This window comes from Danio rerio, chromosome 11, assembly GCF_049306965.1.
Source record: "Danio rerio strain Tuebingen ecotype United States chromosome 11, GRCz12tu, whole genome shotgun sequence".
NCBI classification, from domain to species: domain Eukaryota; kingdom Metazoa; phylum Chordata; class Actinopteri; order Cypriniformes; family Danionidae; genus Danio; species Danio rerio.
In genome coordinates, this window is record NC_133186.1 from 1,972,295 (window position 1) to 1,993,841 (window position 21,547).

Consider the following 21,547-nt stretch of genomic DNA (forward strand, 5'->3'; position numbering starts at 1 on the left):
CGAAGAGCTCAATGAGTTCATGTAAACATCGATGTACAGTATGGGTAGCAGAACATGAGAGACAGTCCATGTTCAAAAGACAGAACAATGTGAAAGTATTTATACTACAGTGCGCTATTTAACAACAGATTGTGATTCAATTGCATGTCTTGAGCATTATAATATAGTATAAAATTGAATTAACACTGGTAGGAAAAAGAACAGAGCTTAATATAAACTCAGTATTGGTACTTTCTGAACCAGCCGAGAGAACATTATGATGCACAGGTCAAATATTAATACATCATTAGTTTAATTCTGCCTCTTCTTTTCAAATTCGCTGCTAATTTACTCACTGAAGATGAGTTTTTTATTTCAGTTGGATAATAAAAGAGGACTTAATATCTCAAACTGTGGTGATTCATATAATAAGTCAACGTACCAGCACTCTGAGAGTCAAAACAAACACAAAACAGAATTAATAATCATGTCTCCTGATGATTCATTGAAGAATTAAGAAGAAATTGAACTTTAGGTATTAATTATTATTTGCACTCATTTGACTTCAGAATACAGTGAGTACTGTAATAATTAAGTGTTTCCTGTGTGTTTTTTTTTAACTCTTAAAGTTAAATGGTGTTCATTCGCATTGATGACCACGAGTAAACATCACAGACGTTGATGAGTAAACACTGGCTATTCAACATTCTCCTGATTTTCCTTGATATACACAATTATCCTCTGCACATCTGAGAGAACAACACTTGCAGAAACAAAATCTATTCGCTTGTACAGACACACATTTAAATCATTAAATAGTTCTAATAAATAATCAATAACTGATTCCTTTTACCATCATACAAGCCTTTTATTTACAGTAAACATCTTCTATGGGTGAGGATGCTTATGTGACAGAAACATCCCACAAGATTTCAGATTTATGGATTAATAAATTACTAAGATCTTTCATGGGAATTTCTGGAATCTGACTAAACAAAAATGTATTTTTAATGCAAATTTGCATTATGAATTTAACTTTAAAGCATTTTAGAGCTAATCTAATAGAGTCAGTTTGATTTAACCGAATATGAATGTCATTTAATTAAGTTCAAATGCCTTAAAGGTCTTTGAAATGTGCATTCTTCATTCAAAATTTAACATAATTAATCTCAAGTTTTTACGTTTAAGTTGTTATTATCAGGTTTATGTCTTGATTTAATAATAAATAACATTAAAACTAACATACTGATACTAATATCTAAAAACCTTTAACTCACAGGACCTTATTAATAACCCAGAGTAACACTTCAGGGTTTTTCGGATGTGGGCCTTATGAAGAGTTAGGTAATATGATAATGTTTTTGACATTAAATAAGACATTGACATCCTCTGAGAACACTTGCAGAAGATTCTCCTTAAAGCTGAAGGCCACGTGCTGATCTAGAAACAGTGAGAGGTAAGTTCAACTATTAAAGGTGCACTATTGATTGAATTTTGCCGAATGATGTTGATGTGCAGTCAAAGAGAACAGTTTCGCCCTCGTGAAATGTTTAATTCTTTTTCAAATATTTCCCAAGTGCTGTTTAACAGGACATTTTCACAGTGTTTCCCGTAATATTTGTTTCGGTAACACTTTAGAATAATGCTCCATTAGTTAATGTATTTACTAACCTGAACAAACTATTAGTAGTACATTTATTTCTGTTTGTTCATCTTTGTACCATTAGTTAATGTTATTTAAGTTAACATTAGGTTATGTTAGATTAACTGACGTTGACAAGCACAACTTCAAAGTTGTTAATCCTGCATAAGTAGTTAATGTGTAACAATGATTAATAAGTGCTTTTCAAGATCATTTATACTTGATGTTAGTAAATGCATTAACTAACCTTAACTAGTGGACTTTTAATGTAATGTGTTACCATTTTTTCTTATGGAAAAAGTCGTATTTATTTTATTTTGGCTGGAATAAATGCATTTTTTTTTTCGAACATTTTTAGGGTTAATGTCATTAGCCCCCTTAATAAATTATATTTAATTTTTTCATATTTAATTATATTATTTTTATATTTATAAACCTAATTAAGTGTCACTTAAAGCTGAATAGTATCTTACAAAATAACCAGTAAAATATTACATACTGTCATGATTGCAAAGACAAAATCAGTTATTGGATTCAAAATTAGTTTTAACTTATCGGCCTCTACTTTAACGATCTAGGCGCAAAGTCTGAAGCGCATGGCACAAAAGCATTAAGGGCGTATCCAAATCCACTTTTGCTATTTTGAGGATAAAAAAAATCTGCTTTGCGCCGCAGCGCATGGTCTAACAGGGTTGTGCTTATTTTCTTAATGAGTTCTGGGTGTGTTTTGAGCATTAAACCAATCAAGAGTCTCGTCTCTCATCAGAGCCAGTTACGTCGATCCATGGTCCATTTGCTATTTACATGACGGACTTTATAAGTGTAAAAACTGAACGCTTTACTAGTGAGAAAAAAGTTAAACAGAACATCTGCAGCGCGAGGATAAAGAACGAGCCTCCTCCATTCAGCCTTTTTACTTTACTCCTTTACTTTGGTGGAGTGAGGAAACGGTGGAAACTCCCTCCACTCAACACATCCATTAGCCCACAGATTTAATTTAGTGTGTTAAGCGAAAGAAACTAATTCTAAATTCAGTTCTGATCTCCAGCAAAGGAATAAATGAACAATAATAATGAAGTGTAGTCAGAAAACTGAGTTACATCCAAACACACGTCCTGTTCTAATGCCCCATATGGTGATGCAGACGTCTCCAAAACCCCACAGCTGGACACATCTACACTGGTGTTTATTAAAGCAAATATAAATCTGCATATAATCAATAATACTGCAAATAATAATAATAATAACATTATAAATATACAGATGGTCATGAATAAACTGAAAAAGCCCTCCGAGATGAAGAAGGCATGGAGGCATATTGATGTAGAAAATAATGAATTCTGTATCATTTTAATCCTTTAATTGTTTTCATCTGGAAAGATATTTGTGTGTTGCTGATCCTCCTGTGTGTGTTAAGCAATGTGTAAGTGTTTGGATCTGCATATTCTCATAACTAACGAGCTCTGTGCTGGACTTTAGTACAGCTTTTAGTTGGTCAATGATTGGTCTATTTCAGCGCACCAACAATGCGCCTTAACACACCTGCTTTATAGACCAGCACACCTATGACTCCACAAAGTGGCACAATTGGATTTCCTATTTATACAACGTGGTGCAAAACATGAAAATTAGGCTTGCGCTGGTCTGAAAATAGCGACAAATCGCGCCAAACATGTCTTGCACGTTATTGCGCCGGGTGTATGATTGGACCCAATATGTTTAAAAATGTGTTTTTCAGCACTTGAAGGAAATATCTGAAAAATAATCTCACAAAATGGCTAATAATTTAGCATGAAAGCACCAAAACAAACATGCATGTTACACCACAGGCCCCGCCTCTTTTGATGTATCAGCTTTAGTAACAACAAGCCACGCCCTCTTGCTTCTGATTGGCCGTGAGTGTTGTTTCCCTCAATATCTCAGTGCACCTTGAATCCCCTGTGTGATGCTGGTCAGTCTCGGCCCTGTCCGAACATCTGCAGCAGGAAGGTGAACAGATACACGATGTCCAGATACAGGCTGAGCGTGGCGAACACGTACTCTTCAGGACTCAGCGTGTACTGCTTATTCCCCATCAGCAGCTGCGTATCGAAGGCTAGAAACTGAGACACACACAAACACGTGGGTCAGTCTGATTTACGATACTACATGTTATAAAGCTTTGCCTTGTGTTAATTTTTATTTATTTATTTATTTTTTGAGCCAACAAATATTTATAATGGACACTAGTGAAATGTTTTTGAGTGCATCTATAATCCTCTGAGTCTATGCTGACATTATCTTCAGCAGCTCAAACACTCTAATGGCTAATGGACAGACGGCTGCTTCTCACTCAGGGCTGTTGTTTATGTGGGCGGGGCTTTCCCCCTCTGATGACATCATACAAAGGGAGAATGTCAGTCAAAGTTCTGCAGACTGTTTTAGTCGAGTCTGATTATAATCAATACAATAAACTCATTTTAATAATTAGAAGCTGGTTATATTCACACACTGCTGACACCCCTTATAAAATTGAATGTTTAACTTTTAACTTATGATTTTAACTGTAATGTAATAATATTGTGCACTTTTGTAAAGCTGCTTTGGAATGATCATTATTGTGTATAGCAATATACTTGAATTGAATACTCTTCAGTGTTGACCCTGCTTCTCACCATTGTAAAGACGACGGCTCCTATGCTGCAGTAGACCGCGTGCAGCCATGGAACATAGCCGAAGGGAACCACAAAGCCCATGACGATGGCGCAGAAAAACATCACCATACACAGGATGAAGAGCAGACCTTGATAAGATGTGATGTCAATCTGGAGAACAGAAGGAGAGATTATATTTTACATGTATATGACTGATGGAGATACTCACGGTTTAATTTATTGTGTTTGATTATGTGTGTGTATTCCTTACATTTTAGGGACCAAATGTCCCCACAAGTATAGCAATACTAGTAAAATCTGACCTCATAGGGACATTCTTGTGGATGTATTTGTGTTATGTATATTTGTTTGGGGTGATGTACAGTATTGTGAAGCCAGAGAGTTTAAATAAAGTGAGCAAAGCACAGATGAAGCCGAGCTTTCGAACATCAAAACAATAATAGCAATATAGCTATGCATTGTGCTCCATCCAAAAGTTTTATGCTTAATATTTGTGTTGTTTTACCTATAAAAGTATGTAAACGTTCTTAATTCAACATACATTTATTTGAGGTTTATTAATTAGGATTAAACTTCATAAAAACTATCTACATTAATAAACATCTACAGTTGAAGTCTATTATTGAAATATTAATATTAAAAATATTAGCCCCTCTGACTTATTAGCGCCCCTGTTTATTTTTTTACCAAATTTCTGTTTAATGGAGGGAAGATTGTTTCAGCACATTTCTAAGCATAATAGTTTTAGAAACCTATTTCTAATAACTAATTTATTTTACCTTTGTCATGATGACAGTAAATAATATTTGACTTGATATTTTTCAAGACACTTCAATACAGTTTAAAGTGACATTTAAGGTTAATAAGGTGAACTAGGCAGGTTAGGGTAATTAGGCAAGTTATTGTATAACGATGGTTTGTTCTGTAGACTATCGAAAAAAAATACAGCTTAAAGGGGCTAGTAATTTTGTCCCACAATTGTTTTTTAAAAAAATGTAAAACTGCTTTTATTGTAGCCGAAATAAAATAAATAAGACTTTCTCCAGAAGAAAAAATATTATCAGACATACCGTGAACATTTCCTTGCTCTGTTAAAAATCATTTGCAAAATATAATAAAAAAAATACAAAAAAATCAAAAGGGGGCGAATAATTCTGACTTCAACCGTATATAAAATATCTGACAAAGATATCTGAATTCAAAGAAATAACCAGAACCATTGTAGAAAATCTTTAGCTGCGTCCCAAATGGCACACTATGCACTCATGCACCATGTACTTATGCACTTACACACTCAATAGGATAGTATATATATATATATATATATATATATATATATATGTAGTGTCGTCCCAAATGGCACACTAACCGAAAGTTCAAACCGTTTCCCTGATGACGTTTGACGGTCGCCAAATCAGTGAAATAAACGACCGAATTATCAAATAATACCTGCCGTGAGTAAAACTGCATTCATTATCAGGAGGCGCTATAATCACTCTCGTAGGAGAATTTTGCTTTCACCATCCAAAATAAATAAAGTTATCCAACATGTGCATCCGATAGCTCCGCCCCTTCCGCTACGTAAGCAAACCTGCGGTCGTTGAGTGTGTGAAGTGTCCATCATCACACACTTCATTTTAGCGGCTGAATGAGTGCATCATCCGGGTAATTAAAGTGCTCTTATTATTTTAAGAGTTTTCAGTGTGAACACACTACTTACACTATTTATACTACAATATGGCGTAGAATAGTGCATAAGTATGCGATTTGGGACGCAGCTTTTGTTTGTTGGATCTCTCTGATACACCCACTGAAGGCGCACCACATGGTTCACAGCTGCAGCTTATTACCCTAATCATTGGTTGTTGCTAGATCGGATATAGTTTGCGGCTGGAAGTTAACGAGAATTATTTATATTATTTATTAAATTTCCCAATTTATTGTATTTTATTAACGTCTACCCCAACCCTAAACCCAGCTGTCACAGTAACGTAAAAACAGTAGTTGTACTGAGTATTATTCATGTTATCTATTAAATTACCCAATAAATTGTATTTTTTACGTCTACCCCCACCCCAACCCAGCATTAACTAATGCATTATTAAAAATTGTTCATGTTAGTAAATACATTAATTATCATTAACTAATACAACCTAATTGTAAAGTGTTACCAAATATTTTTCCCCAATACTGGATATCTGACACAAGAAAATGATGTTATTAATGCGTTTGCTGACCTTGCTCTGAAAGCTGAAGAGCGTCACACACAAACACACGACCGCTGTGATGCCGATACACAGAACCACCGCTTTAGTGTTGTAGAAACTGCCGGAAAGAGGAAAACAAACACTCATCATCAGCACATCCGCAATAAACATCAGCATCCAGCTGGAGAATGAACAAACACACGACACAAATGCCCTTACCTGGAGATAAAACCCAACATGCATGCCATGCTCAGAGTCTGCGTTCACACAAACACATGCAAAATAAAAGGGAAAAAATTTATTAATATTTACTAATGATATTCATGCAATTATTTATTAATACTGGTACTAATAAATGTTTAAATAACAAATGTTCAATAATTATTTAAATTCATAATAAATTACGTTAATTAATATATATTCGTATAATTTGTTATATTAATTAATATATATTCGTATAATTTGGTATATTAGTTTTAACAATAATTTATTACATAACATTATTAGTACAATAGTACCTGATAAAATATGTACATTAATAAACATGTCCATCAATAGAAAAAGTTGACAATTCTCAGATTCGCTGGATTTATTACGGTGTTTGAGTAAAATTATATATTTTTATTATTGCAAGGTCTGAGAACATTTCTTTAAAAAACTATAATAATTCAAATAGAAAAAAAAGTTAAGCATTATTAATTAGACAATGAAAATTGGTCAGAAAAGGAAACTGATCATATAGTGTGATTGAAAATACAGGTTACTCCACCAAATATTGAGTTAAAATTTTGCTATTGTGTTGTCTGAAAACATGCCACGCTTAAGCTTTATTAAGTCTTTAAAAAAAATACATGAAATGACAAAATTTTTATTTTTAATTTTGAAGATGTCATCCTTTGTTAGTGCTGGGCAAAAATGAATCCTGATTAATAGCATTCAAAATAAAAGTTTAATTTCATGTAATATATGTCTGTACTGTGTATATTTACTATGTATATAAGTAATATCACATGAGTAGCAGTGCGATATGGCTGTGTATTGGGGAAGTGTGTGTTTTCTTGTGGCTGTAGGCAGTGAGCCTTAGTGTCCCACGATGCCTTAGTGATTCTCTAGCGTAATGTCTAAAGTGATGACAAACCAGGAGATTTTGCTGACATTTTAAGATTATAAGGCTGAACAGCATGAAATGCCTTCAGTCTACAAACTTGTTCCGGTATTTCTGGATATCACAATAATTAACCCTGAAAAAGCCATAACAGCGCAAACACTACCAGATTACTATGGTATATATACAGCACTACAACATAAAAAAGAGAGAGATCGACTTGTCGGAATGTCACTAACCTGTTCTGTAATGGTTTGTTTAGCTGTAGTTAGAAACGTATGCTGAAAAATAAGTATTTCTCCTCTAAGGACTTATTATGTGGTCTCTGTCGCCATCTTGTGGCAGAACGTCAACAGTCTTTGCTCTGCTCAGTATGACAGGTTGATATCAATATTTTAAATAGGAATTTTTATCCTTATAAATAAACTGAACAGTTGCAATCTAAACTACATTCTCGACTAAAAAAAGCCTCAGAAGTACATTATGTTGTCCAACAGTTGCAATATTTGTCAAACTGTAATCCTCTGCTTGCCACTCGTGTGGGTAGAGTAAAACATAAGGGTGAAGAGGCTGTGAGAGTGCTATCAGCTATTCGAGAACCAGACAGAACTGTTGTATAAATATAAATACACATTCATTCATTTGAGTTAATGTTTATTCATATTTAAATATAAAATGTATGTATGTGTTTTATTTATATATATAAATATATATATATATATATATATATATATATATATATATATATATATATATATATATATATATATATATATATATACACATACATACACGTGTATATATATATATATATATATATATATATATATATATATATATATATATATATATATATATATATATATATATATATATATGTCATACATACAAAAACACAAAACACACACACACACACACACGTTATGTCAAAACAAACTTTTCTTTTGGATGCAATTAATCGCCATTAATCTTTGCCCAGCACTAGTTAACACATAACTATGAACCATAAATCCAGAGAAACTAAGAATTGACAAAGGTATGACAAAGGTGCACTTTGCTTGCCATGGAGGTTTCCACAAGTAAAAACACATCTTGAATGCATCTTTAAACAGATACTCACAAAGACTGTAAGCAGAATAAGATTCCATGGAAACTGCCTCCTGAAATACACAGAGCAGAGGATTGAGATTATTAATTTACAGCCTATTTTTTAAAAGACAGCAACTAGTATTTAAGCATTAATCGAGATTTTGATTAACTGACCTCAGATCACCACAGCAGGCCAATGAAATGTATGTGATAAGAAACAGGAGACTGAAACACACACACACACACAGTTAGAGGTTCACCAAAATAAACACCTTAATTATCATCATGTGTGTCTTTAATTCCTGATTAAAAGCAGATTTGCGTACTTGGAGGCGGAGTACAGGATTGGATGAGTCTGAATGTACATCCTGACTGGAGCGCTGGAGCAAACACAGAAAAAGATAATTGAGACAGTTGGGAAAAGTTGTCAATTACTAATTATTACATCATTAAAATTGTATTTTAAGTTACTTTTCTAATTAGTTTGACTGAAAAGTAACTTAATTACTCAAATTAATTATTAAATTTAATTACCACTTTAGTCATTTTTATACTAAATATTAATATAAAATATTAAATATAATATTACTATTTATATATATATTTAAATTTTACAATAAAATGAAAATAAATTCGCAGTAATAAATAAAATCTATCAAAAAGTAGTGTTTTAGCCCTTTTTTTCTATAAATTGTACGTACACTTTCTTAAATCAAGACGCATTTACCTGAAAACTGATTGAAATATTAAGTCTTGTTCTCTGGTAAGGTGAAATCATAAATTATGTAAGTTTCTATTTAAAATCAAAATTGCCAAAGAAGTTAAAAAATGAAAATGTACTAAGAGAAAAAGGTCAAGACAGAAATACACTTCATTTCAATCATGTTTATACAACAGTTCGCCGGCATAATTGTGTATATAAGAAAAAAATCAAACACAGAGAGTCTTAAAAGCCTTTTATATGAGGAACTACTTTTTTCCACCATTCATTCACATGCACCTGACTTTAGAACAGCAGAAACCGCTGCTTATTCACTAACGTCACTTTAGAGCTAGTGTTTGAATGATTCTCTAGCGTAATGTCTAAAGTGACGACAAACCAGGAGATTTTGCTTACATTTTAAGATTATAAGGCTGAACAACATGAAATATCATCAGTCTACAGACTTTTTCCAGTATTTCTTGTGCAATCTGGATATTACAATAATTAACCCCGAAAGAGCCATAGCAGCGCAAACACTACCAGATTACTATGGTATATATACAGCACTACAACATAAAAAAGAGAGAGATCGACTGCGGAGTACAGGATTAGATGAGTCTAAATATACATCCTGTCTGGAGCGCTGGAGCAAACACAGAAAAAGATAATTGAGACACTTGGGAAAAGTTGTTAATTGCTAATTACATTAATAAAATTATTGTATTTCAAGTAAAGTAACTTGATTACTCAAATTAATAAATAAATTTAATTACCACTTTATTCATTTTTATACTAAATGTTAATATAAAATACTAAATATAATATTACTATTTACTAATATATATATATATATATATATATATATATATATATATATATTATAATAAAATTGAAAATAAATTCGCAGTAATAAATAAAATCTGACAAAAGTAGTATTTTAGTCCTTTTTTTCTATAAATTGTACGTACACTTTCTTAAATCAAGACGCATTTACCTGAAAACTGATTGAAATATGAAATAAGTAAAATCATAAATTATGTAAGTGTATATTTAAAATCAAAATTGCCAAAGAAGTTAAAAAATGAAAATGTACTGAAAGAAAAAGGTCTAAGCAGAAATACACTTCATTTCAATCAGCTCTCATCACAAAAGACGAAATGCTTCAGTTATTTTGCTTCTAAAGTCAACGTGTCTTGAAGATTTCCAAATGTCCTTTCCCAATGAAAACAAAACAGAAACAGCACAAAGGAGCAGGATTTGCCAGTGAAAAAGTGAAGGAGAGACTCACTGGAAAGTGAAGAGAGCAATAACGGCAACTGTGGAGAAGAGCTGCAGCATCAGAATGGAATAAACCTGCAATACACAACATAAAACACACGTTTCTTACAGTCATCCTCACTCAATAACAACTTAATTCATCTTTCACTTCAATATTCACAGCTCTACCTTTCGTATGAAGATTCGTCTTACAGAAGCGTCGTCCCAGGTAAACCCTCCGTCGCCATAGTAATAACCAGGACATCCTGTGGAGAGATGAATAAAAATAATTATAATAATATTGTGCACTCATAGGTCCATGGATTACTTATTGTATGGAGATGCAGAGTCGTGCAAAGTGAATCTCAGTTCCCGGATGAGCTTGTATTATTTAGCAATTGTTATCTGGGACTAACACACATTGGAATGTTGTGACTAGCCAATCAGAAGCGACTATTCCACTCAAGATAGCCATAAAATAATGATGTATAAAGGGTTAGGATAATACAACTTTTCTGTAAGTATATGATTATATATTTAATTTTTAAATGTATAGCAGCGAGATCTAAAATAAAAATAACTGAACTGAATTAAGTAAATTTGCCAGAAAGCTGACTGTCAGCTGTAATACACACCTGCGTTTGCCTCCTCGTAGCTTGGAGGTTTGCTTCCTTCAACAGCCTGATCTGCTGGAGCCACCTGCGAACATAAACACATTTAGAAAACATCACGGTAGGGCTGGGCCGATAAACAATAGCATATCAAATCGCAATTGAATTTATAACGATAACGATGATAAGCTCTGGACGTTTTGACTCAATATTGATCCTAAGAGCCAATTACACAGCAGAAATATGCAACAAAAGGAATCTATAATTGTGTTCATGTTAGTTATTCATCGAATTTTTGGTCGCAGAAAATTATCGGCTGAGAGTAATGCTGCATCACTCAGTATTGTTTAGCATGTTCATTTCCCTTTCCCGTTAGGAGTGTCCACCTTCAGTCATTGTTGGGATTAGGGTAGGGCTGGACAATATGGCAAAAATTAATATCACGATATATTTCTTAATTTCGGTCGATTTGATATAATTCCGATATCGATATGAACAAAATTAAAAAGACAGGGAAAATGCCAAGAACGCACACAATAGATGTCTGTACCTACGAATTTGCAAAGTCTTAATACCTCCAGGCTTTTATAAAAAAAAATTTTTTACATTTCCGGAAAAAAAATTATAAATTATATATATCAGGGTTCAACGCCAAGGATTTTTTCTACTGATCTGATCAGGCCAGTAGTTTAAATTTTTACTTGCCCTGCCAAAATTTTTACTGGCCCCACCAAAAAAAACAAAAAACAAAAACTAATAGCTATTTTTAGATAATATTTGAAATAATATACCAAAAAATAATGTCTGTGAATCTAGACCTTCAATACATAAAAAATGTTAGTAATTGTATAATAAACAAAATATAAAGTGTTATGCACAAAAAAAGAGCAGTATGGAAAATGTGGAGATATTTTATTGCAGTTCGAAATTATTTAACAAAAGGTGGCTGACTGCAAAACATCACTTCATTTTTATGTTGTGTTGTTCCCACATACATTTTCTTTTATGCAGCGTTCACACCAGACGCGGAACGCGCGTCAAGCGCGAGTGATTTACATGTTACATCAATGCAAACACGCGAATAGACATCCTGTGGCGCAATACGCGCGAATGACGTGAATTGCGCGAATGGTGCGTTGCGAATGGCGCGGCGCGAATTGAGCATTTGACGCGTGAATCACTCGAGTTCGAAAATATGAACTTCAGTGGACATTTGTGCCGCGTTAACCAATCAGGAGCTTATATATCAGGAATTTGTATATATATATAAATGAATTTATATATAAATAAATTATATATATAAATAAATTATATATATATATATATATATATAGTTCAACAGAAAATAAAAGTCACAACTACGAAGTAGTTTAAAAATAGGATACAGATGTAATGCTTGTGTAAGAGTATTAATAATAACTTTATTAAGCTCATACTATAGACTAAATATGATTTAATCCAGTTTAGAGATTAACAGACCTAGGCAAAACCAGGACAGAAGACATCTTGGGAGAGTGTATATGTTTTAGTCACTTCATGAATGTTTATAATTTTACATAAACAAAGAATTAACAATAAAGAATGATTCTTAATCTATATATGATCTGCTTATAGAAATATCCAAGTGTGTCTTCTGAGGATTTAATAAACATGAATGAATTCAGTTCAGTCAGATATGATTGAAACCATTATTTTAATCACTGATATCATGTTATACTTTGGTTTAGTTTATTTATTTAGTTCCTTACAGTTTAAAAAGTAAATTTATTTAATATGAAAACACAATTTCTACTCAGAAATAAGAAAATTTCGTTAATAAGTACAACAAATCTACAGTTTAAAATATGAATTTACAAGCTGTTTTTCTATTTAAATCAACATAATATTCTGTTTTATTTACAATTTAGACAAATCTCTATGTAGCTTATGCTACCACTGTCAGTTCAGTTCAATTACCAAAGTAACGCTAATTGATCTAGTTAACTGACATTCTTACCTTTTTCTGTGTCATTGTGTTTATTTCTCCTCTTCAGTCGACGATGGCGGGTGTTTTATCTCAGTTTTATTCCTCTCTCTGTGTGTTTGTTGTGTGTGTCTCCGTCGTGGAGTCTTCTTTCAGTCTTTATAGTGTGTATTCAGGTTAATCCGCATTAGTTCCCATCAGGCTTTAGCGCTTTCCAGCAGAGTCTCGGAACGCGCTGCATGATGGGATTGATTGAGCGGGAAACACCAGATTCATTAAAACGCGCTCTCCTCGACGGTGTGCTTTATTTTTAGACTCCTGCAGATTAAAAACACACACCCAATGGAGGATTACAGAGCTGAATGGAGAAAAGAGAAGATGCCAGAGCCGATTATTTCAGAACAAACTGCTGGAATCGTGTGAGGTTCGTTTGTTTGTTTGTTTATCGCGCAAAAACGACCAAATGTTGACAAAGTTCGAGTATTACAGTCAGTTTGTTTATAAATGTTTTTATTTTTAAATATTTAGTATTATTATTTTAGTAGTAGGCTTGGTATTAGTTTAATATTTTTGCCATTTTAAAAAAGTCTATATAAATATAGGCTAGTGGTATCAGGAAAATTGAGCCTTCAAGAAAAATGGGCCGTTTAAGATTGAAGTTTTAGTAATTTTATTTTTATTAACTAACTTAATTAATTCATTTTTTTCTTCGGTTTAGGCCCTTATTGTAAAAAGAAATATTGACTAAAAATAGCAGGGTGAGCAGGGGTTGTTGATAGATCAGATACATTTGTGGCCGGAAATTAACGAGAATTTATTTCTATATATTTTTATTTTCTATTCTATATTTTTCTGTTTATTTTCTAATTATTAAATTTCCCATTCATTGTATTTTATTAATGTCAACCCCAACCCTAAACACAACCATCACAGTAAGTTAAAAACAGTAATTGTACTGAGTATTATTCATGTTATCTATTAAATTAGTCAATAAATTGTATTTTTAAACGCTTAAACCCATCCGTCACAGTGCTGTAAACATATTAATTATTGTTATACTTGGTCATTAAATAATGCTGCTATGTTATTGTGCATATCACGGCCGCATATCCAGACTAGACTTTACCGTCCGGCAGGGTCTTGAAAAGTCTTAAAATGTCTTAAATCCCAAAAGTTAAATTTTAGACCCCAAAAAGTCTTAAATCTACTTAAATGTTGTGCTGTAGGTCTTAAATCTTTATAAATGCTTTTGCTTTATATTTGCAGCAAACTGTTTGGAAGCATTTAACGTGTGCAAGAAGATGTCCAAAATCTTTACACACACTGACCAAGGGACTGTTTAGATGGATGTTGCTGTAGAGAAGATGATGGATGGTTACTGTTTGATGACCGAATGACCTTAAACACTCAGATTGACCTTGTACCTCAGTGTTGTGGGGACGTTGCATTTTGTTTGGAAATTAAAATCGGGTCGACATCAGTGCCCAACGTCCAACCTAAAAGCAACTAAATATCAATGCCTAATGATGTTACAGCTTGACGTTGTGTGGATGTTACCACTATGACGTCTATCAGACGATAGATTTTGGTTGCAATACCTGATGAATAAATGTCAGTATTTGATGTCAATAGGATGTTGGTTTAAGATGTTTGCTCGATGTTGGATTTTGGTCACTTTCCAACACAACCTTAAATCAACCAAATGTTAACATCATTAGACATTGTTATTGGATGTCAAAATATTGTCCTTAGATGCTGGATAGACATTGAATTTTGGTCACCTGACATCACAACCTAAATCTAGCCTAATATTAACGTTTTATGACGTTGTGTGCTTGCTGGGCAATAACTAAATGCACTACAGAATGTTACGTTTACACACAACCACAAATAACATGTAAACTCATCAGCTTTTCACAGTGTAATACTCGCTACTCATGAGTACTTTTAAAAGCTCTACTTTTTACTCGTACTTTCAGTAATATTTACAACTGATACTTTTACTCTACTTGCACTACATTTTAGGCAAGTAATGGTGCTTTTACTTGAAGGATCTTCCACTCCAGTGTTTCCTCTTGAATTTTTTCCAGCTGTGGCGGCAGGCCTTTTTTTTTTTTTACACAGATTTACCTGTGGCGTTATTGTAATGACAACTGTTGTGAGCGCAGTATTAGAAGTCGGGATCGCATTTATGTAATAGCCTACGAGCATGCAAATCTCTTCGCTTGCGCGCCAATTGCGCACAAAACTTCTTGCACGCCACCTCAAATATTAGCCGCTTCAAGAGCGTGCAGATCTTCTTGTGCGCTCTCAAATAAACGCTGCTGGGTGCGATTTAGTGCGTTTATGTAACGAGTATGTCTCCAGCATTTATTACATTTGCTAGGAATATTTATGAATGTCTCCAATACCTACAGAGTAGAATTAAGAGTAGGCGACCTGAAGTAAAGTGAAACTGCTATACGTCGTGTTTGCTGGCCTCATGCATCACGCACCTGTCTGTCAGTCAGTCAGTCAGCGCGTCACCTTAAAGAGTAAACAAATGACGCAAAGCAACTACTACGGTTACAGAAAAGTTTGTGCTACTATAATTCACTTACCCTTTAATACGTTTTGGTGCGATTATTACCCGCTAATAAAAAAATAAAATGTTTTGAATGAGAAGCGGTAATGTAGCCGTGGCGCCATGGAAGAATGAATGTAGCGGGAACCATGCACTCTTTCCACCACTAGTTGTTTTCATATACAAATGTAATGTCTTTAATTTTTTATTTATTTATTTGTTATCAGGCCAAAATGATAGTTTTATGTTTCTGGACACTTTGAAAAAATCGATAGATGAAAAATGTCCTGGTAATTATCTGGCAAAAAATTAACTGTTACATTTAATGATATTTTCATCACAGTGCCATTCTTTAGAGCACAGTTTAAATTACAGATGAAACACTTGCCTTTTTTAATAATAATTTTTAGGCGCTTTATTTGGAAATGACAGTAGAGGCAGCAGACAGGAAAGTATTAGGAGCAGAGAGAGGGGAAGGGTCGGCAGATTACCTCGAGCTGGGAATCGAACTCAGGTCCCTGTGAGCACCATGGTGCTATATGTCAGCGCACTTACGCCACATTCATACGCGGCTTCAGCGTCAATGCTTGACTGAAGGCGTGTATGAAGTTGAGGCTTAACGCAATCGTCATCGCAGCGTCAGCCAATGAAATTCAGTCAGCAATAGGCCACTGTCTAGCTGGTGTATTTGCATACAGCGATCTGATTGGCTGACGCTTCCACAATGCAGTTTGGCAACGCTTGACGTCACCCATTCAAAATGAATGGGAAGCGTTGACACTGACGCTCCGTGTGAATGGGGCGTTAACCACTAGGCTGTTGGCACCAACACTCTTTCCTTTTATATCAACAATTATTTTACTGAATATCATTTATAGAGTCTATTAATCATTTTATCCTTTCACTGATTGGTCAGTTTTTCTCCCAATTATCATTTTGCGGTACAGTTTAAAACAAACGACATGTAAACCTGAACGTGCTTATAAAATGTTGACGTCATTGACACTGTTTGGTGTCCTGTTCTGATGTCTCCTAGCTCTGTGTGTGCGTGTTTAGCCTGTCAGCAGGTCATGTGACAGTGATCTCCTGAACTGGTGACATCATCGTGTCTTTTGTAAGGCTGGTTTTGTAATGGTGGTAATCAGCTGTATTAATGTAAAGGGTTTAAAGGTTTATTTTCAGAGTGTCTGGAAGCCTCCATGTCAGCAGGCCACTGTATTGCTTTTATTTATATATGCTACATGATTCGAAAGCACATCACACATCTCATGGTATAGATGGGTATATATTTATATATTGTTTTTGTAATTTATATTTAATCTCGGTAATGCGTTAGTGTTGTCAGTAGAGGGCGCTGCTCTCCTTGTTATCTTCTGATTTTAGTATCGTATAACCTTCCTTGAGAGTGGCGTGGTGGCACAGTGAGTAGCCTGATCGCCTCATAGCAAGAAGGTCGCTGGTTCGAGACTCGGCTGGGTCAGTTTGCATGTTCTCCCCGTGTTGGCATGCGCTATATGGGAATTGGGTAAGCTAAATTGTCCGTAATGTATGTGTGTGAATGAGTGTGTATGGGTGTTTCCCAGAGATGGGTTGCAGATGGAAAGGCATTTGCTGCATAAAAAAAATATACTGGATAAGTTGGCGGTTCATTCAGCTGTGGCAACCCCAGATTAATAAACAGACCAAGTCGAAAAGAAAATGAATGCATAAATGAATAACCTTTCTTGTAATAACTTCTAGGTCATAGATTAATCGCATGCCAAGTAAAAGTTTGTATATATATATATATATATATATATATATATATATATATATATATATATATATATATATATATAAAGTGCAGTGGCGAATTTAACCAATAAGCGAGGTAAGCGGCCACTTAGGGCCCCAGGAAAATTTATGTAATTAAATATTAATTTATATAAAATAAAATGTAACGTTATGTAATAATAATATATTACAAAATATTATTATTACGTCTGTACAAATTTGTCCACCACCCCTTATCATGGAGCAGTCCAGCAGTCGAATTTATATATACAAAAAACACAAATAATTTTAGTTGTAAATTCATTTTATGAAAACTCATCGTTTAAAATGCAGACAATAGGTTTGAATGATATAAAAAAAACAGCTAAATTAATAAAAAAGTGTGGAGTTTGCATGTTCTCCCCGTGTTGGTATGGGCTTCCTCCGGGTGCTCTATAGCTACACATGCGCTATAGGTAAATTGGATAAGCTAAATTGTCTGTTGTGTGTGTGTGTGTGTGTGTGTGTGTGTGTGTGTGTGTGTGTGTGTGTGTGTGTGTGTGTGTGTGTGTGTGTGTGTGAATGAGTGTGTATGGATGTTTCCCAGTGATGGGTTGCAGCTGGAAAGGCATCCGCTGTGTAAAACATCTGCTGAATAAGTTGGCGGTTCATTTCCTTGTGGTGACAGTGGGATTAAGCTGAAGGAAAATGAATGAATAAATGTGAATATATAAATAAAAATATACTTACATATATATTTATATATTTAGTGTGTCTATTTCTACAGGATATTTCTGGGTGTACTGTGTCTCTTTTATGTTCACTCTTCATTTATTTAATGTGACTCTTCATTTAAATGTTATATGGCGCACCAACCTCAAGAGGGCGCACGTGCAATACATATAAATCTTATATTAAGCATCCGCTTTTTTTCACGTATTCTAGAGTTGCGGATATTAAATAAATAGCAGGTGCATTCTAAAAATTGATTCAAAACTCTCATGGTTTTGTTGTTGTTGTTGTTGTTGTAGCTACCCAATAAATTAAAGTCAAACTGAAGATCAGAGATTTAATGGGACAGTTGACACAAAAAATTAACACTCTGTCATCATGTACTCACTCACCCTTTAGTTTTTTAAAACTTTCATGAACATCTACTGTTAAACATTAGGAAGATATTTTGAAAAATGCAGGAAATCTGTAACCATTGACCTCCATAGTAGACTATTTGTTTTCCCTACTGTCAGTGGCGCAACAAGGGGGTATGCAGTATATGCGGCGCATAGGGGCGCCACACATGGGGGGGGCGCCGTTGTGCCAAAACTATTTTTAAAATTATCCTTATTAAAAGTTTCAAATAATAAAAATAAATAAATATGTTTTGTTAAAAAAACATTATTTTGCATTTTAAACGAATATAATATTGTTATTGTTTAATTCAAAATCATTTAACACAATAACATGCAGTCCCACAGCCGAAAGTGTTCATGTAGATGTAACTGTTTAGATTTGTTTTTATTCATTTTATTCGTTCTTCATTTATTATTAATTAATTAATATAAAATAAGAGGGATCACACAAAATTTAAAGCACTCGTTACAACCGAGGTCTGCAGAAGAGCATCTCTGAACACACAACACGTCCAACCTTGAGGCGGATGGGCTACAGCAGCAGAAGAGCACACCGGGTGCCGCTCCTGTCAGCTAAGAACAGGAAACTGAGGCTACAATTCACACAGACTTACCAAAACTGGACAATAGAAGATTGGAGAAACGTTGCTGCTCTGATGAGTCTCCATTTCTGCTGACACATTCGGATGCTCGGCTCACAATTTGACCTCAACAACATGAAAGCATGGATCATCCTGCCTTGAATCAGCGGTTCAGGCTGGTGGTGGTGTAATGGTGTGGGGGGGATTTTCTTTGGGTCCATTAGTACCAATTGAGCATCAACGCCACAGCCTACCTGAGTATTGCTGCTGACCATGTCCATCCCTTTATAAGCACAGTGTCTCCATCTTCTGATGGCTACTTCCAGCAGGATAACGCACCATGTCATAAAGCGTGAATCATCTCAGTCTGGTGAACATGACAATGAGTTCACTGTACTCCAATGGCCTCCACAGTCACCAGAGCTCAATCCAATAGAGCAGCTTTGGGATGTGGTGGAACGGGAGATTCACATCATGGATCTGCAGCAACTGTGTGATGCTATCATGTCAATATGGAGCAAAATCTCTGAGGAATATTTCCAGTAGCTTGTTGAATCTCTACCATGAAGGATTGAGGCAGTATATATACACACACACTCACCGGCCACTTTATTAGGTACACCATACTAGTACGGGGCTGGACCCCTTTTTTTCTTCAGAACTGCCTCATAATATATTCATATAGTGTGTGTTTATTTTCTGTCTTTTAAAGTAATGAGGTCCTACCAACTTAAGATTCTCAGTTTCTTAATTCGACAGCATTTCGTTTCATCATCGGCATGTTTATTTGATTACTATTCCCCATCCTCATCTTATTAATTGGAAGAATATTTCTCTGATAAATATATAGACTTGAAGGCGTTGTTCTACTGATTATATCCGCTACATTACTATACTGAAACTGTAAGTGAGGCAGTGTGGTGATTCAGTCTTCACCTTAATTAAAGAGAATAAAATGTATGAAACCAGACACAGATTGTGCTCCCCATCTGGAGCCATTATTTAAATGAAGGCGCAGCTCTCTGCATTGATCACATACATACATCAGCTCCACACATGCTGATGGCCTGTTGCTAGGAAACCATTGTGCAGCATCAGCAGCAGCCCATGTGTGCAGGAACGTGATGCGGATGCAGTATATCTGCGCACATAAAAACACTCTCTGCAAAATATTCAAAGGTAATCTTTTAATATCATCATAATCTGCAATATCTCTATGGAAAAGAAAGATCAACGTAATACATACATTTACCAAATATACATTTCGATGCACGTGAAACAAACGAATGTGTGTTGAAATGGCCAAGTCCATCCGTCGTCCGATAACAAAAGACGAATTCTGAACGCAGAATGAAACACATCCATGCAGAGCAGCTGTAAATTACAGTTTAAATACAAGACGAGCAGTCCGTTCTTCGTTTAAACAGTCATGATATTATTAATATCACACAGAATATGTACTACGCTCTTATAAGAAACTATCATACATTTCAATTATAATACATGTTTTTTTTACACCCACGGCTTTGACTGCCTGCGTTAAACAATATACATGAAGGTCCACGAAGAGATATAAGAATGTGCTCGATGAGATTGTTCAGTTAAATAGCTGATGACTATGTATACAGTTGAAGTCAGAATTATTGGCCCGTCTGTATATTTTATTTCCCAATTTCTGTAAAGAAGATTTTTTTTCAACACATTTCTAATCATAATAGTTTTAATAACTCATTTTTAATGACTAATTTCTTTTCTCTCTGCCGTGATGACAGCACACAATATTTCGTCATCTTAGAATTATAAGGTTCTATCTGACATTTTTTGTCAAAATTGAGTTATTCACATATTCTTATTAAATGGCAACTTATTTAAATTATGTATTTTTTTTAATAAGCTGTTTACATTTTCTACAAAGTCAAACTTTGGCTTGGCTCTATAAGGTTCTTTCTTTGAGCCAATCAGCATTTCGAATGCACACATGAGGACCAATCAGGATCAGCTTTCTTTGTCATTCCGCTGGACTGCTTCGTTATTAAAAAAATTAAAAATATTAAATGTGAAATTTTTATTTGTTTGTGTATATAATATATAATAATATATATATATATATATATATATATATATATATATTTATATACACACACAGACACACACACACATATATATATATATATATATATATATAGTTGCCTTTGTCTGTTTTCTTTTAAAGTCTTTAAATTTGATTAAGCTTTGAAGGGAAAATGGTTATTCATTTTCTTTTCGGCTTAGTCCCTTTCTTAATCTGGGGTCGCCACAGCGGAATGAACCG

At 34.3% G+C, this 21,547-nt stretch overlaps 2 protein-coding genes across 7 annotated transcripts in view; one reads left to right on the forward strand and one right to left on the reverse strand.

Moving 5' to 3' along the window:
- faim2b (Fas apoptotic inhibitory molecule 2b) overlaps positions 1-13,389 on the reverse strand; it is a 28,713-nt gene extending 15,324 nt beyond the window's left edge. For 3 of the 5 annotated variants that reach the window (XR_012386636.1, XM_073915369.1, XM_073915370.1), the window contains exons 1-11: positions 13,244-13,389; positions 11,272-11,335; positions 10,826-10,902; positions 10,668-10,732; positions 9,003-9,056; positions 8,851-8,901; positions 8,708-8,747; positions 6,702-6,739; positions 6,513-6,600; positions 4,276-4,425; positions 3,550-3,723 (exon numbers count right to left, since the gene is read on the reverse strand). Coding sequence is in view for 3 of the 5 variants with exons in the window: in XM_073915369.1 (XP_073771470.1) it covers positions 3,574-3,723; positions 4,276-4,425; positions 6,513-6,600; positions 6,702-6,739; positions 8,708-8,747; positions 8,851-8,901; positions 9,003-9,056; positions 10,668-10,732; positions 10,826-10,902; positions 11,272-11,335; positions 13,244-13,258 (792 nt within the window). In the remaining 2 variants the exon portion in view is untranslated. 5 annotated transcript variants of the gene reach the window in all.
- Positions 13,390-13,460: 71 nt separating this feature from the next.
- rargb (retinoic acid receptor, gamma b) overlaps positions 13,461-21,547 on the forward strand; it is a 142,467-nt gene continuing 134,380 nt past the window's right edge. For both annotated transcript variants that reach the window (XM_073915377.1, XM_073915375.1), the window contains exon 1: positions 13,461-13,634. The gene's annotated coding sequence lies outside the window, so the exon portion shown is untranslated. The remainder of the gene's footprint in view (positions 13,635-21,547) is intronic.